Below are 17517 nucleotides of genomic sequence, written 5' to 3'. Positions count from 1 at the left end.
CTCTCCCAGTAGCCCCATTATCAGTGAGTTCCTTTTCAGCAGACTCGGTAGGGGCCCGAGTCCCTATCCTGCTTCACTGTTGACCACACCCCACCACTGTCTTCCCTTGAACCAATCTCATTGTTTCATTAGCATTCAGCAGTAGCATTCTCACTCTGATTTCCTTTGGCCACTCCTTGTTGGGCTCCAGTTGCTCCCCCCACCCCAAGTTTTCTTTCTGGCTTCGTTTCTCTTCTAAGTCCCCATCACCCCACACCGCTGGGCCCAGTGACTTTCCTTTCATGGACTTCTTAGCTTTTCTCAGGTCACTAACACATTCGAAAATCTGAGGAAAGCAGGGACCTTCTCAGGACAAAACACACTCATGAGCCACTTCTTCAGATTCAAGGCTTGGGAAGAGCATGGTAGGGAGGCGGAGGGAGGCAGAGCTTCAGGATGGCATCTCTAGGGGAGGCACTTGCAGGGCTGAGGGCAGAGGGTGCTATTCCATCCTGGTGGACCAGCCCCCAATCTACATGCCGTGGTCTCCACATTGATCCCTCTTGCACAGGCCCACTGGGCCCTGGATATCACTCCTGGGTGCCCCATGGTCACCAGAATCTGAGTGAGCCCCAACCTGGTCTTATCCTCCTCTCCCAAGTCTGTTCTCCTCTTGTGCCCATCTTGTCTCTGACCTCCACCAGGCCCACCCAGGTCACTCACTAGTCACGTAGAAGTAGATTAGCCGCTCGTCCTGGCCCACCTTGTTGGAGACCGTGCATTTGTACATGGCAGACACGTTGGCATCCTGGATCACCAGCTTGCTCACCGTCTGGGCAAAGCAGAGACAGAGGATCCATTTCCTGTCTGAGTTTCCCTGCCCAACCTTCCCTTTCTGCAAGGGGGCTGCTGCACCCACCAGGGTAACGGGGAAACTGAGGCTCTGAGCTTACAGTGACAGCATTCAGAGACAGGACCAGGAATATAAGGCACAGAAGAGAAAGTGAGGCCTTCTGGCAACACAGGGAAGGGGCTCCTTGGAAAAGTTAAGGACTGTGCTGTGGACAACTAGCATCAGCTGTGGCTGGGGTCAGAGGGTGGCGTAAGGCAGGCCAGAAAGACTGGCATCTGTGAATGGGCTCAGGCTGTGGACGTTTGAGGAGGAGACAGGAGCCTGGTGGTGCTGGGTCAGTCCAAGCCAGGCTCAAGATTCAGGCTGGGGTCACACTGAGGGTCAGGTTGTGGCCTCAGCTGCTTAGCAGGTCACTGAGTGAGATACTTGTGATATGCACACATTCACTCCAGAGCTGCCCACAACACCTCTCCCAGGGCCCTGGATAGTGGCAAGGAGAAGGACTGGGTCCTAGACCTCTAGAAGGACTCTGGCCTGGGGCAGTAGGAAGCTTGGAAGCAGGGGAGGAGAGAGGGTCATAAGCCCTGCCTACCATCCAAAACCTCCCCTTATTCTAAGCTGGGTACTTCCTGGCCAGGCATGGAACAGGAAGAGGCTCTGGAGGTGTGTAGGAAAACAGGAAGTGACTGTAGGAAGTGGGTGCCTTTGTTCAGTCCCTTCCCCCGCCTGGCTTTTCTAAGTATTGCCCCCAGGCTGGGCCAGTGGCCTTTGGTGGGGACCAGGCCAGCCCCCAGCCGGGAGCCTGTGGGCAGCTGGAGCCCATGGCCTGGCCAGGCAGCCTTGAATTTTATCATCCTTGTTTGGGAAGCAGATGGAGGTCCTGCCCCCACACCTCATGCAGGCAGGGGAGCTGAGGTGTAGACAGAGCGGGCCAGAGAGACTGCTGGCTGTGGATGGGCTCAGGCTGTGGCCATTTGGGGAAGGGACAGGGCCTGGTCGTGCTGGGTCTGTACCAACCCTGCTACCCCCAGAGCCCTGCAGGCCGAGTAGAAACCAAGAAGGCCAGGGCAGGGGTACTCCCTCCTCCCTTCTCTCCGCCAGTCAATGGCATGGCTGGCCTGTACCTTATTCTTGCCCTCCACAAACTCGGTCCAGGTGTCCAGGCTCTCAATGGGGTTCACAGCATCCTGCGTGGTCACTGCCCTCCAGTCCCGACACTGTGGCATGCGGTCTCGCTGTTGCCGCTGGCTGTTGGGGACAGGGAGGGCCCACAATGAGTAGGGCCTTTGGCTGGGGTGAACAAGGGAGGGGGCACTGGCTTCTGGAACACTCTCTTACTCTTTATGCTCAGGGCCCTGTAACCTATCCTTCAGGGGCTGCCGGACGCAGGCTTCCAAGTACGCCAGGGCCTGCTGCCTGCTGAGTGGCACACGGCAGCTCTGTGGTTGCCCTCCAACTTCTGTGCCTACTGACCCCTGCTTGCACATACCCCTCTTACAAAGTCCACCTGGAGCAGCAAAGTCAGCACTGTTGCTCCAGGAAGCCCTCTCTCTCCCTCCCTGTCCAGAGCTGCAGACCCTCTTGGACCAAGTGGTATCTGGGTCTCTCACTAGGGTCTCGGGCCCCAAAAGACACTCTTCTCTGCCCCTAGCAGAGCAGAGCGGCCCCAGGGCACTGTCTGCTGGCACAGAGCATAATGGTCAAGCACCAGAGGGAAGCAAATTTGGAGGTGTCAGCAGTGACCCACAGCCTTGTGATCTAGAAGAATCTCTTGTGATCCTTGGATACTGGGGGCTGGCTCAGCCCTCCTGCACAGCATGCTGGGAACACAGTCCTTCTACTGGTACTGCTCCCTGTCTCCTGCCTTGGTTCCCAGCTTCCTTCCCTCCCTAGCCTGTGACCCACCAACCTGCTTACAAGATCTCTTGCTAAATGGCAAAAACCGTATTTCCCCATGTATAAGATGCATTGTTTTTGGGAAACTTTGGGGTCTAAAAACTGGGTGCATCTTATACAGTGGTTATAGGTATTTTTACTTGCATTTCCTGCTTTTTCGCGCTTGTTTCTGGGCGCATTGTTGAAGACAGTGATTTGTCATCAGACACAGATGAAGACAAGCTAATGGATGGGAGTTTTGACAGTGATGAGATGTAATACATTTCTTTTTTCAAATTTTGGGTCCCCAAATTAAGGTGTGTCTTGTACATGGGATCGTCTTATACATGGGGAAATATGGTACGACCTGGCACTCTTCTGCTCAGCCCTCTTCCCTGGCTTCCTAGGGCCGTCCAGAGACCTCTGCCCTCTTCCGCACCCTCCCCTCCAGTTTCATTTGTCCAAGTTGTTCCCGGCCTGTCTGTCCTGTTGGCGCTGAATTAAGTGTAAGGGAGCATGGCCCAACAGGTGGGCAGGCTTTGTGGCTTAAAGCTGTGATCTTGAGCAAATCACATCCTTTCTGGGACCCTGTTTCCTGCTCTGGCCGGGGTGAGTGTAAGCACTGCACAGAGGAGCGCAGAGTGGGGCATGGGCGGTGTGCCTCAGGGCTCAGTGCGAGTCTTGTGAAATGGCCCGGTCTGCCCGCTCCGCAGATGTCGGCCAGGGTACCCAGAGGCATCTCTCTGATGATACCTGTGTGTGTCTGAGGGCTTTGCTCTCCAGGCGGGTAGGTGGGCCTGACTGATGCAGGGTTGGAGCTTGGCTCAGATGGGATGATGTCAGGGATTGGCTACAATCCTTGACAATTGTGTCAGGGTCTGGGTTTAGAGCAGGGCTCTGAGGAGGGGTGTGGGCAGTGAGTGGAGGTCATGGCTTAGGTTGGGGACAGGACTGGGAAGTAGAAAACAGGCTGGAACCACACTCACAGGCTGCGTTGGGTGAAGGTCTTGCAGGGCGTCCACGGCCGCCAGTGCCACTGGACACTGAGAGGAGGGGGTACCCCGTAGGCGGTACAGGTGAGGGCCTGGCGGCTATGGCGGGAGTAGATGCTGGGGGAGGAGGCCTCCTTCTCATGGATGTTGGGGGGCACTAGGAGCACAGGCAGGCAGCTGGTCAGCCGGCTACTTGACCACGCCCACCTGCCAACCCACCCAGCCCTCCCCTGTTCCACCTGCCCCTACCATTCACCACCAGCTCCAGGCTGATGTTGTGCTTCAGGCCAGCCATGGAGTTCCACAGAGCGAGGGTGTAGATGCCTGCACTGGCCTCTGTTACCTCCTTGAGCACCAGGGCATGAGGGCTGTGGCGCCCCGACACAGCCTTTCTGTCCTTGTACCTGACCCAGGAAGGGAGTTAAAGCACTTCATGGACCCGCCCAGCCCCATCCCGGCACTCTTTCCTGGCCACATCCCAGCCCCTACAGCTGGAAGGTACTGTGGGACACAGGACCCTTCTAGACCAGACCAGGAGGATGCTGGGTAAAGGGTAAGGCAGCCAAACCTGCACTGGGAAGCAGACGGCCCGACGGCTGTGGAGGTGTCTCCAGGCAGGACCACAGCCCTGACAAGCTCGAGAACACAGGTCTGCTACAGCATGCATGACATCCCCTAGGGCTTCCCACTGGCAGGGAGGGACCGCCCAGTGCAGCTACCTTCCCTCGGGCTTGTCTGTGGCCAGGGCCAGCCTTTGGGAGCCAGGCTCAGAGGCCCAGCCCAGGAGTGTCCTGTCCACCTTCTCAATAGACCGTCTCCTTCTCACAGGTGTGTGATGCTGGTGGTGAAGGAGGGGAGGTGAATCCCTGACGAGCACAGTTTGAACCCTTACCACGCGGGGCCCTGTCTCGCCCTCTCCTGGCTCTGCCCTTCCTGGAGCTGCATCACACTGTCCCCCCCTCCCTCCTCTATGCAGTCAGGTACCCACTCAGACCAGCGCATCCTGAAAACCAGTGGGGTCCTCGGGCCTTTTCTGCTGCCTGCTCATCTGCACTCTGGTTTTCATATCGTCCGTCCCCCCCTCCCCCCACCATTGAGCTGTGAGTCTTGCAGGGACTGGCCCCTTACTGCCATGTCTCCTACACAGAGAGCAGTCAGTGCTGGGCATGTGTAGGTCCCCAATGCATATTTGCTACGTGTGTGAGCAGATGGGTGCCACACACCCCAGAGGGTGGCTCCTCCCTAGTCCTGAGCTGGTAGTGCTTCAGGCGGCTGCCTCTGCAACCAGTTCCGGACTCAACCTGGAAACAGACGGTCCCCACTCAGGCAGGTGCTTTCCCCGGTGTACTCGGGAGAGGCCCAGGCTCAGCAGAGACCAACAGTGAGGGGCATGCAGGGGCCACCACAGCCCAACTAGGAGGGATGTGACTCACCTAAGGTCCAAGGGCAGGGCAGGGCAGGGCAACACCAAAGCCATGCAGCTCTGGTGCAGTCCTGAGTCTGCCGCTCGCCACATCTGTGATCCTAGCAAAACCCTGCACCACCTTAAGCCCTGTGTTCTCATCTGAAAACGGGAAATGAAATGCACCTTCTGGCAGGGGTTGTGAGGTCTAACAGCTTCCCGCTGTGCACATGGAGGGAGCTTTGGGAGCTGAGGACTGGCCTGTGTGTCCATTAGGTTTCTACCCACTCACTCATTCATAATCATCACAAACCCAAGGGCTGGATCCCTGTGGGGTTGTGGTGACCACTAGTGCCCTGGGGCAAATGTCTCTGTGAACAGTGGGGCCACTTGAGCACTTCTTGTGAGAAGAGAAAGGCCAGATGTGGCGGGAATGGTGACATGCAGCCAGCTGTCTGAGGATGAAGCCTGGACCAGACAAACCCCAGGCACAGCAGAGCCAGCCACCAACCCAGAGCAGGGTCAATCCTGATGGCCTAGAGGACAGGGGACAGGGCCCCGGGTGTCTCTAGGAAGCCACGCCTTGAGGGAGGCTCCAGCCTGCATCAGTGTCTTTAGGGGCCCTGGTCTGCACCAAGTGTTCTTGATGGATCCCAAACTCTGTGGCCCCAGAAGCAGGGTCATTCCTGGCCCAAGACCAGGAGATCCTTAGGCCCTCCCAGTAGAAGCCTGCTCTGACCTACAGCCAGCAAACTAGGCTCTTGGTTGAAAATATCTGCTTAAACAGACCCAGGCTTTTAGAAAAGGCTGTTCTGCCTATAAGGAGGTGCTCCAGGCTGGGAAGGGCAAGGCTCCTCTGGTCAGCTGGGAAAGGACAGAGCAGGGCCTCCCAGGAGGCTCTAGCTCAGGTAGGAATGCCCTTCCCCTTTCCTGGCCTGTATACCCTCAACTGTATGACGGGGATCAGGCTAGAGCATGACGTCCACGGGTTGGGCCATGCGGACTGTGCAGACAACCTGAGAGTGTGTGCAGGTGCTGTGGTGAGGCGTACCCACCACTGCAGGACCCCCTCCACTTGATTCTCAGTGTGCCCTTACATGCACTTCAGACTGCAGGTGGGGCTCCAGCAGCCTGCAGGCCTCCCTGGGGCTTTCACTCACTGCCACATAACTCAGGCCTGAAGGCCTGGCTCTGTGACCTGTGGCATCTCTGACTTTCTAGATAGGATGGTCCTGGGGTGGCAACCTGTTTGGAGTGAGACCTAGGAAACCTGCAGCCACTGCTGCAGGGCAGGGCAAGCTCTGTGATGTGCTCCAGGGGCAGGGGCCTCAGAGGTGTTGAGCGGGTGCAGGAAGAAGTTAGATAGAGCCCTGTGCTGTGCCCACCACACCCACACGTAAGAGGAGGCTGGCATTTACAAGTTTTCTGTTTAGCAGCAACCCAGGACAACCTTCCTTCTAGCTGAATTATCACATTCTATGCATGTTCCTTAGAGTGTCTTCAGAGGGGGTCCCCACAGGTTCTCAGGCCCAGGCCCTGCCTGGGAGGATGTCCTTCTCACCCCAAGGTCAGTTTTCGAGCTAGGCCTGGCAGGCAGTGAAGGGCAGGAGCCAAGACTGTACCATTGGAACTCCGGTGGGGGGTACGCTGCCAGCTTCACAGGCAGCTTCACCAGCTTGTCTCCTGCTGTGGCTTCCAGGATGGGGCCCTTGAGCCACTCGACACTGATGAAAGGCTTTTCTGCCAGATAGGAGGCATCAGAATAAATCCAGGGCCTGGCATTACTCACTCACCACTGCCCAGGGGTTCCCAGCCATGGCCCTGCACTCCTAGAAGACAGACACTTGGAGACTGGTCTCACTCTACCCACCAAGGTGTGGGGGCCAGGTAGGTCATCTACTCACAGCTCTCCCTTTCCCTGGGCTAGACTCCACACTGCTTGGTGCACTATGACCTCTGACCCTGGGTCTAAGCTGCAGAAGGACCCTTGTTCCCCAAGCTTGATGACTGACTCCCTGTCCACCCAGGCCCTTCTGGGCATGTTGATCAGACCCAGGACATACCGTGCACAATAACCTCGGTGCTGTCCCGGAACTGCTGGATGCCATTGCTCGCCTCGCACACGTAGGAGCCCAGGTCTTGCCGCGTGACATTGTGAATGGTCAGGATGCTGGAGAGCTCTGTGTGAGTCTGCTGGGAGCGCCGCTCTGGAACCCACTTCCCCCGCTCAGCCTGCCGTGCCAGGGGAGGTTCAGGGTCAGGGCAGGCAGGTTCTGGCAGAGCCGACCACCAAACACACATAGTCAATGCAGCCAGCAGTGGCTGTGGGAGCCTGGGACCCAGGCCCAAAGTTCTCCTTGGGGTAGGAAAATCTCTCTATCAGACCAGGGCTCCTGGGGCATAACTGAGTTTGCACCTTTTCCATACAAAGGCCTGTGTGCCAGACCTGGGCCGGTGTGGGTAGTGGTGGGGACTCCTGACAGTGTAGGCACAGGGTGGGCATGGACAGTGATGGGACTCCTGGGTGGCACAGGCACAACCTTTGGCAGAGCTGCTGGCCTCACCTGCTTCCCTGGGTATTCCCAGTCAAAGGTGACACCAGAGTTGAACTCAGCCCACACGGTGCAGTTCAGAACCAGCTTCTCCCCAACCAGCAGCTCCATCGACTTCTTGGGGAACAGCTGGATGTCATAGAGCTCATTGCCTGGTGATATATGAACAGTGACCCCCGCCATTTACAGGACAGTGCACATGCTGAGACCAGCTGTGGGACCTATGGCATCCTCACTGGGAACTGGGGGTCCCTGTCTTCCCCCTGCAGTCCTCCTCCCAGAACCTGGGAGCAGTCACTGGGCCATGCCCCTGCGGCCCCAGGTGACCTTACCTGTGATGTGCACAATGAAAGGATTGGACAGGAAGGCCTGGCCACCCCAAGTGGCCTCGCACTGGAGGTACAGAGTGTCACGCAGCAGCGAAGTGGACACCCGCATGCCCTGGCGGTCGTCCCACACCACGTCCTGCCCATCAGGCCACAGCACCGAGCTTTGCTGAAGGGATATGGTGGCTGTCAGCACCCGGCTGCCCCCTCCTCCTGACCAGATGGACCGCTGCCTTTCTCAGGGACAGGATAGGAAGGCTGGGTCCCAGGGAAAGGGGGGTGGGGGCAATGTACCGAGCGCAGTGTGACGTTAAGGCCGGGGATAGACACCAGGCAGGGCACCCATGTGGAGTCCTTTCTGTTGACCAGGAGTGTGCCTGGCTTGTTGATGAACGGCTGCTCCAAGTCTGCAGAGAGGGAGCAGTTTGTGGGAAGGGCAGGTGGGGTTTGGGGGGGGGTGTTCCCTGTCCGCGATGGGGGCAGAGGGCAGGCCCATAAGGTCCATAGGCCAGTGGTAGAGGGGGGGTGCGTGTCAGATGCACCCCCAGGACCCAGGATCTCGCCGGCCACCTCGTTGGCTGCAGCAGTGCACAGGCTGGGCCCCTCACCTCTTACGAACACATAGGTGCTAGCCGCGGTGGTACCCTCAATGCGGGCCTTAATGTACTTGTAGTAGCAGTCATAACTGCCCGTGTCGCTGGCATGGGCCTCTGGAAGTAGCAGCACCTTGCAGTATGGCCTGGCATCTGTACCCTCGCAGTCTTGAACGAACCCTGTGTCTTCGCTGTCCTTCTCCCCCGTGGCTGGCGATTCCTGAGCCCCTGGCCAGGCCCACTGGAGGGGGTGCTGCCCCCTGGCAGAGGACACGGAGGTCAAGAAGGACCCCAATGCAGTCCCAGAGGCCAAAACTTGCCCACAGGTTGTCCCACCCAGAGGTCAGGACAGCCCAGTGCTAGAGCACACATCGTGGACCCACACCATGGATCCAGGCCTCAGTGGGGCACTCTGAGCCCCCTGGGACGTCTGCCTGGCTCCTGGGCCTCTGTGTGGCGGGTCAGCCTGCAGAGAAGCTTGGACCTTGGTCATAGCTGGGCTGCAGGGAGGGTAACAGGTCTGGGGCCTGTGAAATAAAGTAACTGGCCTGGGCTGAACAGTGCCTGCTGAAGTGGGTACAGGGTGATCCAATGGTGGGCATGGGGTGGCCTGGGCTCAGCGTGGGGTGACCCAGGTGTAGGTGCAGGGTGACCAGTCTGTGATCCATGTGAAATGACAAGAGGTGGCTTTGGGGAGGGGTGCAAAGTGCCTGTGTCTGCCGGGTCTGCAAGCTTCTACATGCAAGCTCCTAGGGGACCCCCTAAGCCTCAAGGCCTCTGTCCTCATGCAGAGCTGCCCTCTGGGCTCTCTGCCACCATCTCCTGCCTCACTTATGTCATGAGAGATGGGGGACCCAGGCCTCTACTCTTCCAGCAGGGGGTTGAGTACCTGCAGGAGATGGACAGGCTGTCATTGGAGTCAATGATGTGTATCTCCTCTGTGATGTTCAGGGTCGGGGGGCTCATAGAGTAGCCACTCACCAGGCCTGGGGTGGGAGACAAGGTTAGTGTGGCACTCGGTCATGAGTTCACATGAAGTCAGTCAGATGCAGACCCCTCCCCAGAGCAGGGGCTCTGAGCAGCACAAACAAGGCTGCTCCCTGCCTGGCTACCGACTGGGTCCCACCCAAGCGAGCCCTGACGGGGCTCTGGAATGAGCCCAGCCCTCGGGCCCCACATGCGCTGAGCTGCCAACATGATGTTGACAGGGGATATTGTAAACCTCATCCCACATTGCGGGAGGCCTGCAGCATGTCACTTTAGCCTTGTGACTCCCACATACCTGCCTGAAAACCCCTCCCTTCTTCAGACTCAGAGCCCCTGCTTGTGAAGGGATCCTGCACAGTGCAGACCATCCCCAAACATGCTCAGAACTGAGGGCCTCAGCCTCCCCATCAAATGCTGCTTGTGAATTCATGCTCTGCCAGGTCCCACAGAGCCCATGTCATGTTTCCTTGGCTCCTACAACTTCTGTCCGCCCTCCAGGCCTCTGCTGGCTGCCCCAGCTCCTTCCAACTCCACCCACCTCGGCCTCCATTCTTCCCAAAGGGCTTGTCCCCAAACACACAAATAACTCCACCTCCCGAGTTGAAAACCCCTCCACAGCCCCCCAGGACCTTGGCCATTGCCCCCACAGCTCCTCACCTACCATCCTCCGCCCAGCATGATGGCATGTGTGTGCATGCGTGTGCATGTATCTAAGTGTGCATTGCTCCATGTGTCTGTCTCTATCTGTGGGCATGGATCTGTTTGTGGGGTTGGGGTATATGTGACATGTCTTTGGCATGTCAGTATGTGTGTGTGATCTTGGCTGGCCTGGGGAGGTCTGGACCTGGAACTCTGGCAGATGTATCCTGCCAGGACTGTCCTGAGACAACAGGAAGAGAGGGCTGCATGGCTGGAGGCCCAGGGCTGTGTCCTGTCCTCCCTCAAATCCCTGTCCTCCAGGGGGCAGAGCCCACTATCCTGCCCAACCCCCAGCCCCTTCCATCAACCCAGCTCCTTGAGGCCTGGGGCCTCAAACAAGTTGGATCAACACTCCCCTAACCCTCCACACCCCAAACTGCCCAAGGAAGAGGCACCTGGGCGGTACCCTCCGTACAAGATCTCATTTCAGACACATGGACAAGGTGGCCAGGGCTGGGAAACCCTCACCAAGAATCCAGTTCCACTGTACAGACAGGGAAACTGAGGCCAGCAGAGTGCACTGCCATCCTCAGATGGCAGCCTCTGACCTGGCTGACACTGTGACTGCTGCAAAGTCCTTCCTTAGCCTGAACTCAGAGTGTCCCCTCCTAGCACTCTGGCCAGCAGTGCCACCCTGGGGCCCTAAAGCAGGAAAGTGGCCCTGGACTCTGCTCCCAGGGGTCTTCTCTGTGTGCGCTCTACCACCAGGCCCACTCATCTCCAGGTGGAAGCCAGGCCCTCCATGCACACCAGCTCCCCACTGTGCACCCCCCGGGCTGCTGGAGAGGGGCATCCGCAGTGGGTTGGCCCTCCTGGGGTTGTGAAGGGCTGGGAAGAAACCCAGGAAGGCGGCTCTGAACTTGTCTTCAAGGAAAAGTAGGATTTTCCAGGCGATGGAAAGTGAATAAAAGCCACCCTAGGCAGACCACTGGCCTCTGAGCTACAGAAAAGGGGATGTGAGGGCTTGGGTTTGGACCTGGGGGGATGAAAGAACTGGCCCTCTAACAACCAGCATGTGGGCGTGAGGAGAGCCTCAGCAGCCGGCACCCACCTGCCTGGGACCATGCATTCCCTATGGTGATGCCTGCCATGTTGTCCTGGTGTCCCCAGAGAGGCTGAGGGTTCCCTCTTTGGGGTGCACGTCCAAGGCACACCCCTGGGACCCCTAGCTATGAAGTTATGGCAGATGTCATGTGTCAAAGGCTCCCCTTTGCTTCTGAGATAAAGCAGGGCATGCCCAGCCTCTACATTCTGTCCATTCCTCTTCTCTCCAGCTTCATCTGACACATCTCTGAGAGGCATGGGCCTCTTACCATCGTCCCAAACTGCCTAGCTCTCCACATCTGGAAGTCTCGTGCCCAGAACGTTCTGCCCCTTCACTCCTGAGAAGATTTATGCTGAAGGTCTAGCTCATGCTTCCCTTTCTTATGGAGCAGTCACAGTTACTCAGCATCAGCTCAGAGAGGGTGGGTAGATGGATGGATGGATGATGTATGGTACGTGGGTGGATGGATGGATGGATGGATGGATGGATGGATGGTGGGTGATAAATGGACGTATGGTGCATGGATAGATGGATGGATGGATGACATATGGTGGGTGGGTGGATGGATGGATGGATGGTGGGTGATAAATGGACGTATGGTGCGTGGGTAGATGGATGGATGGATGGATGGATGGATGGATGGATGGATGGATGGATGGATGGATGGATGGTGGGTGGGTGGGTGGATGGATGGATGGATGGGGGGCATGGATGGGAAGTGGTTGGATGTGTGGGTGATGGGTGAATGAAGTATGGGTGAGTGATAGTGGAGTGGGAAGATGGATGGATGTGAGAGTGAGTGAATGAATGGATGGGGGGGGGTGAATGGATGGATGGGGAAATGGAGCCTATGAGAGCTTCCTCCCTAGAGGCCACCATTGCACCAAAGGAAGCATCTGCCTCCTGTACTAATGCTATACTAATGGAGAACCATCCATTGTGCTTGCCTACCCTCTTACTCACTCCTGAGTCTTTTCTTTACTGCCATATTCCCTGACTTGCCTCAGTGCCCTTTTGTCTTCACTCACTTCCACTGGGACTTGCGTGATCAGCAGAATGCTGTGGATGTCACCGTCCTCCTCTATCCTTCCTGCCTTAACTGAAACCTGGCTCTCTGAGGACAACACTGCCTTGCGGCGACTCCTGCTCTTCCCTGCACATGCTTGACACTGGAGAACTCCATGTGGCTACCTCCCTTCTCCAGGGGCACTGCCCCTTCCCCACTAAACCTGTCATCAGCTGTTGTCTCAGTCACTTTCCCCCATTCTCTGCTTCTGGCTCTCCAGCCCCCTCCACCTCAACTCAGGCCATTCTCCATTACTTCAGCACCCACACGGATGACTCACGAGTACCCTGGGCTTTTCGGTTCTCATCTCCACTGTCCTCCCCACACTTTCCCTGAGCCCCTTGCTTCCCAGGCACACCCTGGGCCAGAAGCTTCACCATCACCAGGTGCCAGTTTTCCTGAGTGTTTCTCCTGCCTCCTCTGTCTCCTGCTAGGTTCCCGTGTCCCACCGCTGCTAAGTCCTGCAGCCACATCAAAACTCCCAGGCCAGGGGCCCCTCCCCAATGCCACTCCTTCCTGGCCTCCCCCATGTCCTGGCACAGTATGGTCATGGTCCATTATTGCCTCTCGCTCTCCATCCCAACCCTGTGAGCCCACCACACCCATCAGGGTGCAGCACTGTGGACAAAGCTGGAGCCCCATACTGCAGCTCCCCTTTCTCTTCCTGTTGGCAGACCCTAACGGGATCCTGGGGCTGCGGTTCAGGGTGCCCCTCCCACCCCACCTACCTTCTCAGCATTAACAGTGAGGCCATCAGATGGAGACACCCCCAACGAGGCCCCAAAACCTGACACTTCCACTCGCAGGGTCAAGTCCTCCAACGTGTCAAGGATCCCAGTCCCCTGGACCTGATTCCTGCAGTTAATTTCTTTCTCTTCTGATCACCAATATTTCTCTATAGAATCATTTCATGTCTCATAAACAAAAATAAAACCCCAATTCCTTGATCCTATATTCCCCTCCAGCCATTGATCCCTTTCCATTTCCCCTTCACAGCAAAAGCCCTATTCACTGTTCCCTCCTCTCACATGTGCTCATCCTCCCACTGGGGTGCAGCCCACTCCCTGCTTCATGGTCTCCCGTGACCCCCAGGCTGCAGGTTGAGTGGCACCCGTGGGCAGGGAGCGAAGCTGTGCCTTCCCTGCTGCCTTCTGTGAGTTAGCTCTTCCCTTGTCTTCCGCCCTCTGCCTAGCAACGAGCGCCGTGCTCCTCACTCTGTTCTCCACTGATCTCTCTCCCAAGTGTCCAGCTACCCCCAATTTCTCTGTCTCCCACCCAGACCCCTTCTCTCCACTCCAGGGTAAAAGATCCAGCTGTTACTGTGCTTGACTACCCCATAGACACCTAAGTCCACATTTCTGATGCTGAACTCAAAACTCACACCCTTTCTAACGCTGCCAAAGGCTCCTCTTTGCTAGCTTTCATCTCCACAGATGGGAGCAGATGCCAGCCTCTCCCACCTGGCCCTTCTGTCCACCACCAAAGCATCCCAGAGCCAGATCCTGCTCTCCTTCTGAGGACCGGGACCTGCCCACAGCAGTCAGCTCCAACATGGCTTCTTGAGGCTGCTCCTGCCCTCCTTCACCCCTCACCTAGTCCCTAGTGATGGTTTAAAATCATGCTTGGACTTTCCTGTCAGTGACTTTCCACTGAACTTTCAGGAAAATCCAAACTCCTGACCTTGGGCTGGCCCTGCCCACTCTCGATACCTTGTCCACTGGCTGTGTCCCCATCCTCCAGCCACCACAGCCCGCACGCTCTTCCATAACTTGCTTTGCTTTCCCCAAACCCCAGCCCTTTGTACAAACCTCTCCTCCTGATTCGCCTCCTCTCACACGCCCTGCACAGCCAGCTTCTAACCTTCAGTTTAGACATGAACTCACCTCCCCAAAACCTAAGTCCTCCTGTGAGCTCCCGTCTCAGCCTTCTGGTTGCTAACTTCATCGTTCTTGTCACAATTTGTAATTACATTATTTTCTTATTGAAGTTATGTTTTTCCATTTTCTCTGCTAGACAGTAAGTTTCAGTGGGGTAAGGACAAAGACAGTCTTCTTTCCAATACAACCCTGTCCCTAGCATGGCACCTGGCACAGAGCCAAGGCTCCTTAAATACTTGTTTAATGAATAATGGATGGGTGGATGGATGATTGGATGAAAGTATGGAAGAAAGTGGCTAGAGGGAAGGACAGATGGACAAGCAGATGGATAGAAGGATGAGTGTCTGGCTGGCTAGGTAGATGAATATGTGGAAAGATGGAAGGAAGGATGGCTATATGGAAGGATAAAAGAATAGAAGGATGGAGGGACAGATACACAGGGTGGATGGGTGGATGGAACGATAGGGGGATGGCTGACTGGATGGCTAAATGAACTTCTGAGGTCTTTCTTTGGGTTGGACCTGTAGTTTTAAAGGCTAGGATTCCTGGTGACCATGTGTACTCTAGGCTGCTCAGTAGCTGGGGCAGCTTTGGGCCTGAGGGCTGCCATGTCCAGAGGCTCCATGTTGCCCAGCCCCCACCTACATCTCTGAGGAAGGTGCATCCTTCCTCTCTGGCTGTTGTCTGTCCCTACTGTCCTTCCCTTCCCACAACAGGAAGCACTGTCATCCTGGCTTCTGCCGCAATCCCCCTGCCTTCCTTTTCCTGGCCCAGGAACTGCTTCTTCCTTCCCCTGGCCAGTGGCCCTGGCCCCCCAGCCTACAGCAGAACAGTTGGGGCAGGCGCCAAGTCAAGGTCAGAGAGGCCAAAGTGCATACCTCTTCTCTGTACTGTCAGCAGCCTTGGGCAGCAGGGCCCCTGGCATCAGCCACAGGAGGCTAACTGTGGGAGTGGCACACTGGGATCCTGGGTGAGGGGTGGGCAGCAGGGGTGGGAAGTCTTGTGGATTAGGCACTGACCATGGCCCAGCAGTCACTGCCTCATTTGATCCTCACACAGCCTGGGAGGAAGGGGTCTTCGTTTTTCAGCCAACAAAGAAAGTGAAGCTCCCACCCCCAGAGCAGGGACGGCCGGTAGCTAAGCGGGAGCCCATGTCTGCTGACGCCTCACACATCTCCATCTCCTTCTTCAACAATCACCCTGAGAGCCAGCCTGCCCCCTGCCCCCGGCAGACTCCTTCTGGCCTCCAGTCTGTCCCTCAACCCAGAGGAGCAGCCCTCAGCCACCTTCACTGGCTCTTCCTGGCCCTCTAGAGCTGTACATGACCTTGGCCTGGCCTCCAGGGTAAAGCCCATCCCAAAAATCCCCACCTTCCCGGCCAGCTTCACCTCCCAACACACCAGCCACACGCACTGTCCACCTGCAGAGCACGCCAGACCCTGACCTACCTCCCAGCTGGGCTTGGGCTGTATCCTCTGTTCTTCCTGCTCTCCGTGCCTGGAGAGCTGCTATTCCTGCTCCAGAGCCCGTGCAGTGTGCCCGAGACTGAGGGCTGAGAGCATCCCCCACCTGGGCCCTGACCTGCCGCACAGGGAGAGACTGTGTCACTGGGCTTCTCCTGGGGGTCAAGATGTCAACAGCCCATGGCTCTGTCCCCAGGTCCAGGAGACTGACCAGGGATGACATCAGGATGGCCTGGACCACAGAGGCACCCCTCCATGCCCTAGCTCTGTAGCAGTAGCAGTTATTGCATTACTGCAGGCCATGTCCTGTGGGTGACAGTGCTGTGTGGCAGTCCTGTCAATCTGGCTTACACTCTCTCAGCATCTGTGCCCAGGAGGACAGAAACGGTCAGGGTCAAGCCAGTGACTGTAGACTGGAGGTGAACTGATGTAGAAGCATAAGGGACAGCTTGGCTATGTGAAACCAGGCTTGACAGTATCCATACATTGACCCCGTGGCTGGGCAGGGTGGGGAGACCTGCTCAAGAGCCTCGCCTGTGTATAGACCTGGGAGGAGGTATGGGGTATTCTGTACTGGAGAATCCCCAACCTGTCTGGCAGCCTCTGTGTCCTCAGAGATGAAGGGTGGGCGTCAAGAGGCCATCAGTCGCCTCACCCCTGACCTTGCAGGACTGCAATGGCTGGGGTGAAAGGGTTTCCCAAGCCTGGCTGTGTGCACCACAATGCCACCCTCTAGCTGTGTAGACTTGGGCAAATCACTTCCTCCAAGCCCAATTTTCCCACTTGTAAAATGTGGAGTGTCCGTGGAATTACTGGGAACCACAGACCACAAATAGCATAACATTAAGTACAATTGTAAGAACAAACTGTCATTGGCTGATGCACACCGAGCCCTTCTTTGTTGCCACCTGCTGAACGCATTGCCTGTCACAGCTGTTGCATCTCATTGTGAGCCTGAGTCGTTTACAGTATGGAGGTGGGGGGTCATAGAAAGCCTTGCTGGAGGGAGGCATGTTCATGTGAGTTTAAATGGGCTTTGTAGACTGAGTAGGAGTTTGCTGGCCCTGAAGGACACACAGGACAGAGGAACTGGTACAAAGGCCAGAGTGCAGGTGACCTTGGGCTGTAAGGTTTACGGAACAGATGGAGCACAGTGTGGGGCAATGAGGCCACAGAAGAGGGCCCAGGTCACAGGCTCAGCCTCAGAGTCTTGGCCAGCTCCTTGTGTTCAGGGCTCTATTCTTCTCATCCATGTGCTCTCTCCTTCTGGAGATGGCCCATGCCCAGGACTTCAAGGCCATCTCTGAGCTCCCCCCTGCCCCTGGCAGCTCTGTCCTGGGAGGCTGTGGTCTCAAGATGTCTTTTGCTGGGCACTCCTGAGCCCTCAGACCCTAACCAGAACACACTCACCACTGGGGAAGACAACTGGAGCCACAGGGCGTATGCTGTCCACTGGCCCTCTCAAATGAGAAAGTATTAAAAAGATGGAGAATTTCTAGCATTGGCAAGGATGTGGGCAAACAGGCCTCGCAGTAATAAAAATGCTCATAAACTTTGACCCCTAATTCTGCTTACCCCAATACATCCTGTTACGACAATAACGGCAAATGTGTATTTAGCACTTTCTGTGGGCTGGCCTGCTATGCACACAGCAGTCCTCTGATTTATAACGCCCCACCCCTCATCCAGTTCATACATTTCTTGTCATTTTGCAGAAGAGAAAACTAAGGTACAGAAGTTAACTTGCTAGTCAGAGATTACTTTTGGGGGCAAGATTATGGGAAGCTTCTGTTTACTCCATACAGGTC

The 17517-nt window shown here is 56.6% G+C and overlaps 1 protein-coding gene across 2 annotated transcripts in view; it reads right to left on the bottom strand.

Moving 5' to 3' along the window:
• Positions 1–17517, bottom strand: part of FLT4 (fms related receptor tyrosine kinase 4) — a 46403-nt gene that overhangs the window by 22412 nt on the left and 6474 nt on the right. Inside the window, exons 2-13 of one of the 2 annotated variants that reach the window (XM_066272424.1) lie at positions 15695–15827; positions 9462–9558; positions 8588–8832; positions 8274–8386; positions 7986–8148; positions 7666–7805; positions 7165–7333; positions 6724–6841; positions 3949–4103; positions 3694–3856; positions 1957–2080; positions 703–811 (exon numbers count right to left, since the gene is read on the bottom strand). In XM_066272424.1, coding sequence (XP_066128521.1) covers positions 703–811; positions 1957–2080; positions 3694–3856; positions 3949–4103; positions 6724–6841; positions 7165–7333; positions 7666–7805; positions 7986–8148; positions 8274–8386; positions 8588–8832; positions 9462–9538 — 1576 coding nt within the window. In that variant the 5' untranslated portion in view covers positions 9539–9558; positions 15695–15827. The remainder of the gene's footprint in view (positions 1–702; positions 812–1956; positions 2081–3693; positions 3857–3948; positions 4104–6723; positions 6842–7164; positions 7334–7665; positions 7806–7985; positions 8149–8273; positions 8387–8587; positions 8833–9461; positions 9559–15694; positions 15828–17517) is intronic. The other variant, XM_066272423.1, reaches the window with a different exon arrangement.

The sequence above is a fragment of the Saccopteryx bilineata genome, chromosome 4 (genome assembly GCF_036850765.1).
Source record: "Saccopteryx bilineata isolate mSacBil1 chromosome 4, mSacBil1_pri_phased_curated, whole genome shotgun sequence".
Classification (NCBI taxonomy): domain Eukaryota; kingdom Metazoa; phylum Chordata; class Mammalia; order Chiroptera; family Emballonuridae; genus Saccopteryx; species Saccopteryx bilineata.
Note: the sequence above shows the minus strand (reverse complement) of the source record. Positions and strands in the feature narration are given on the sequence as shown.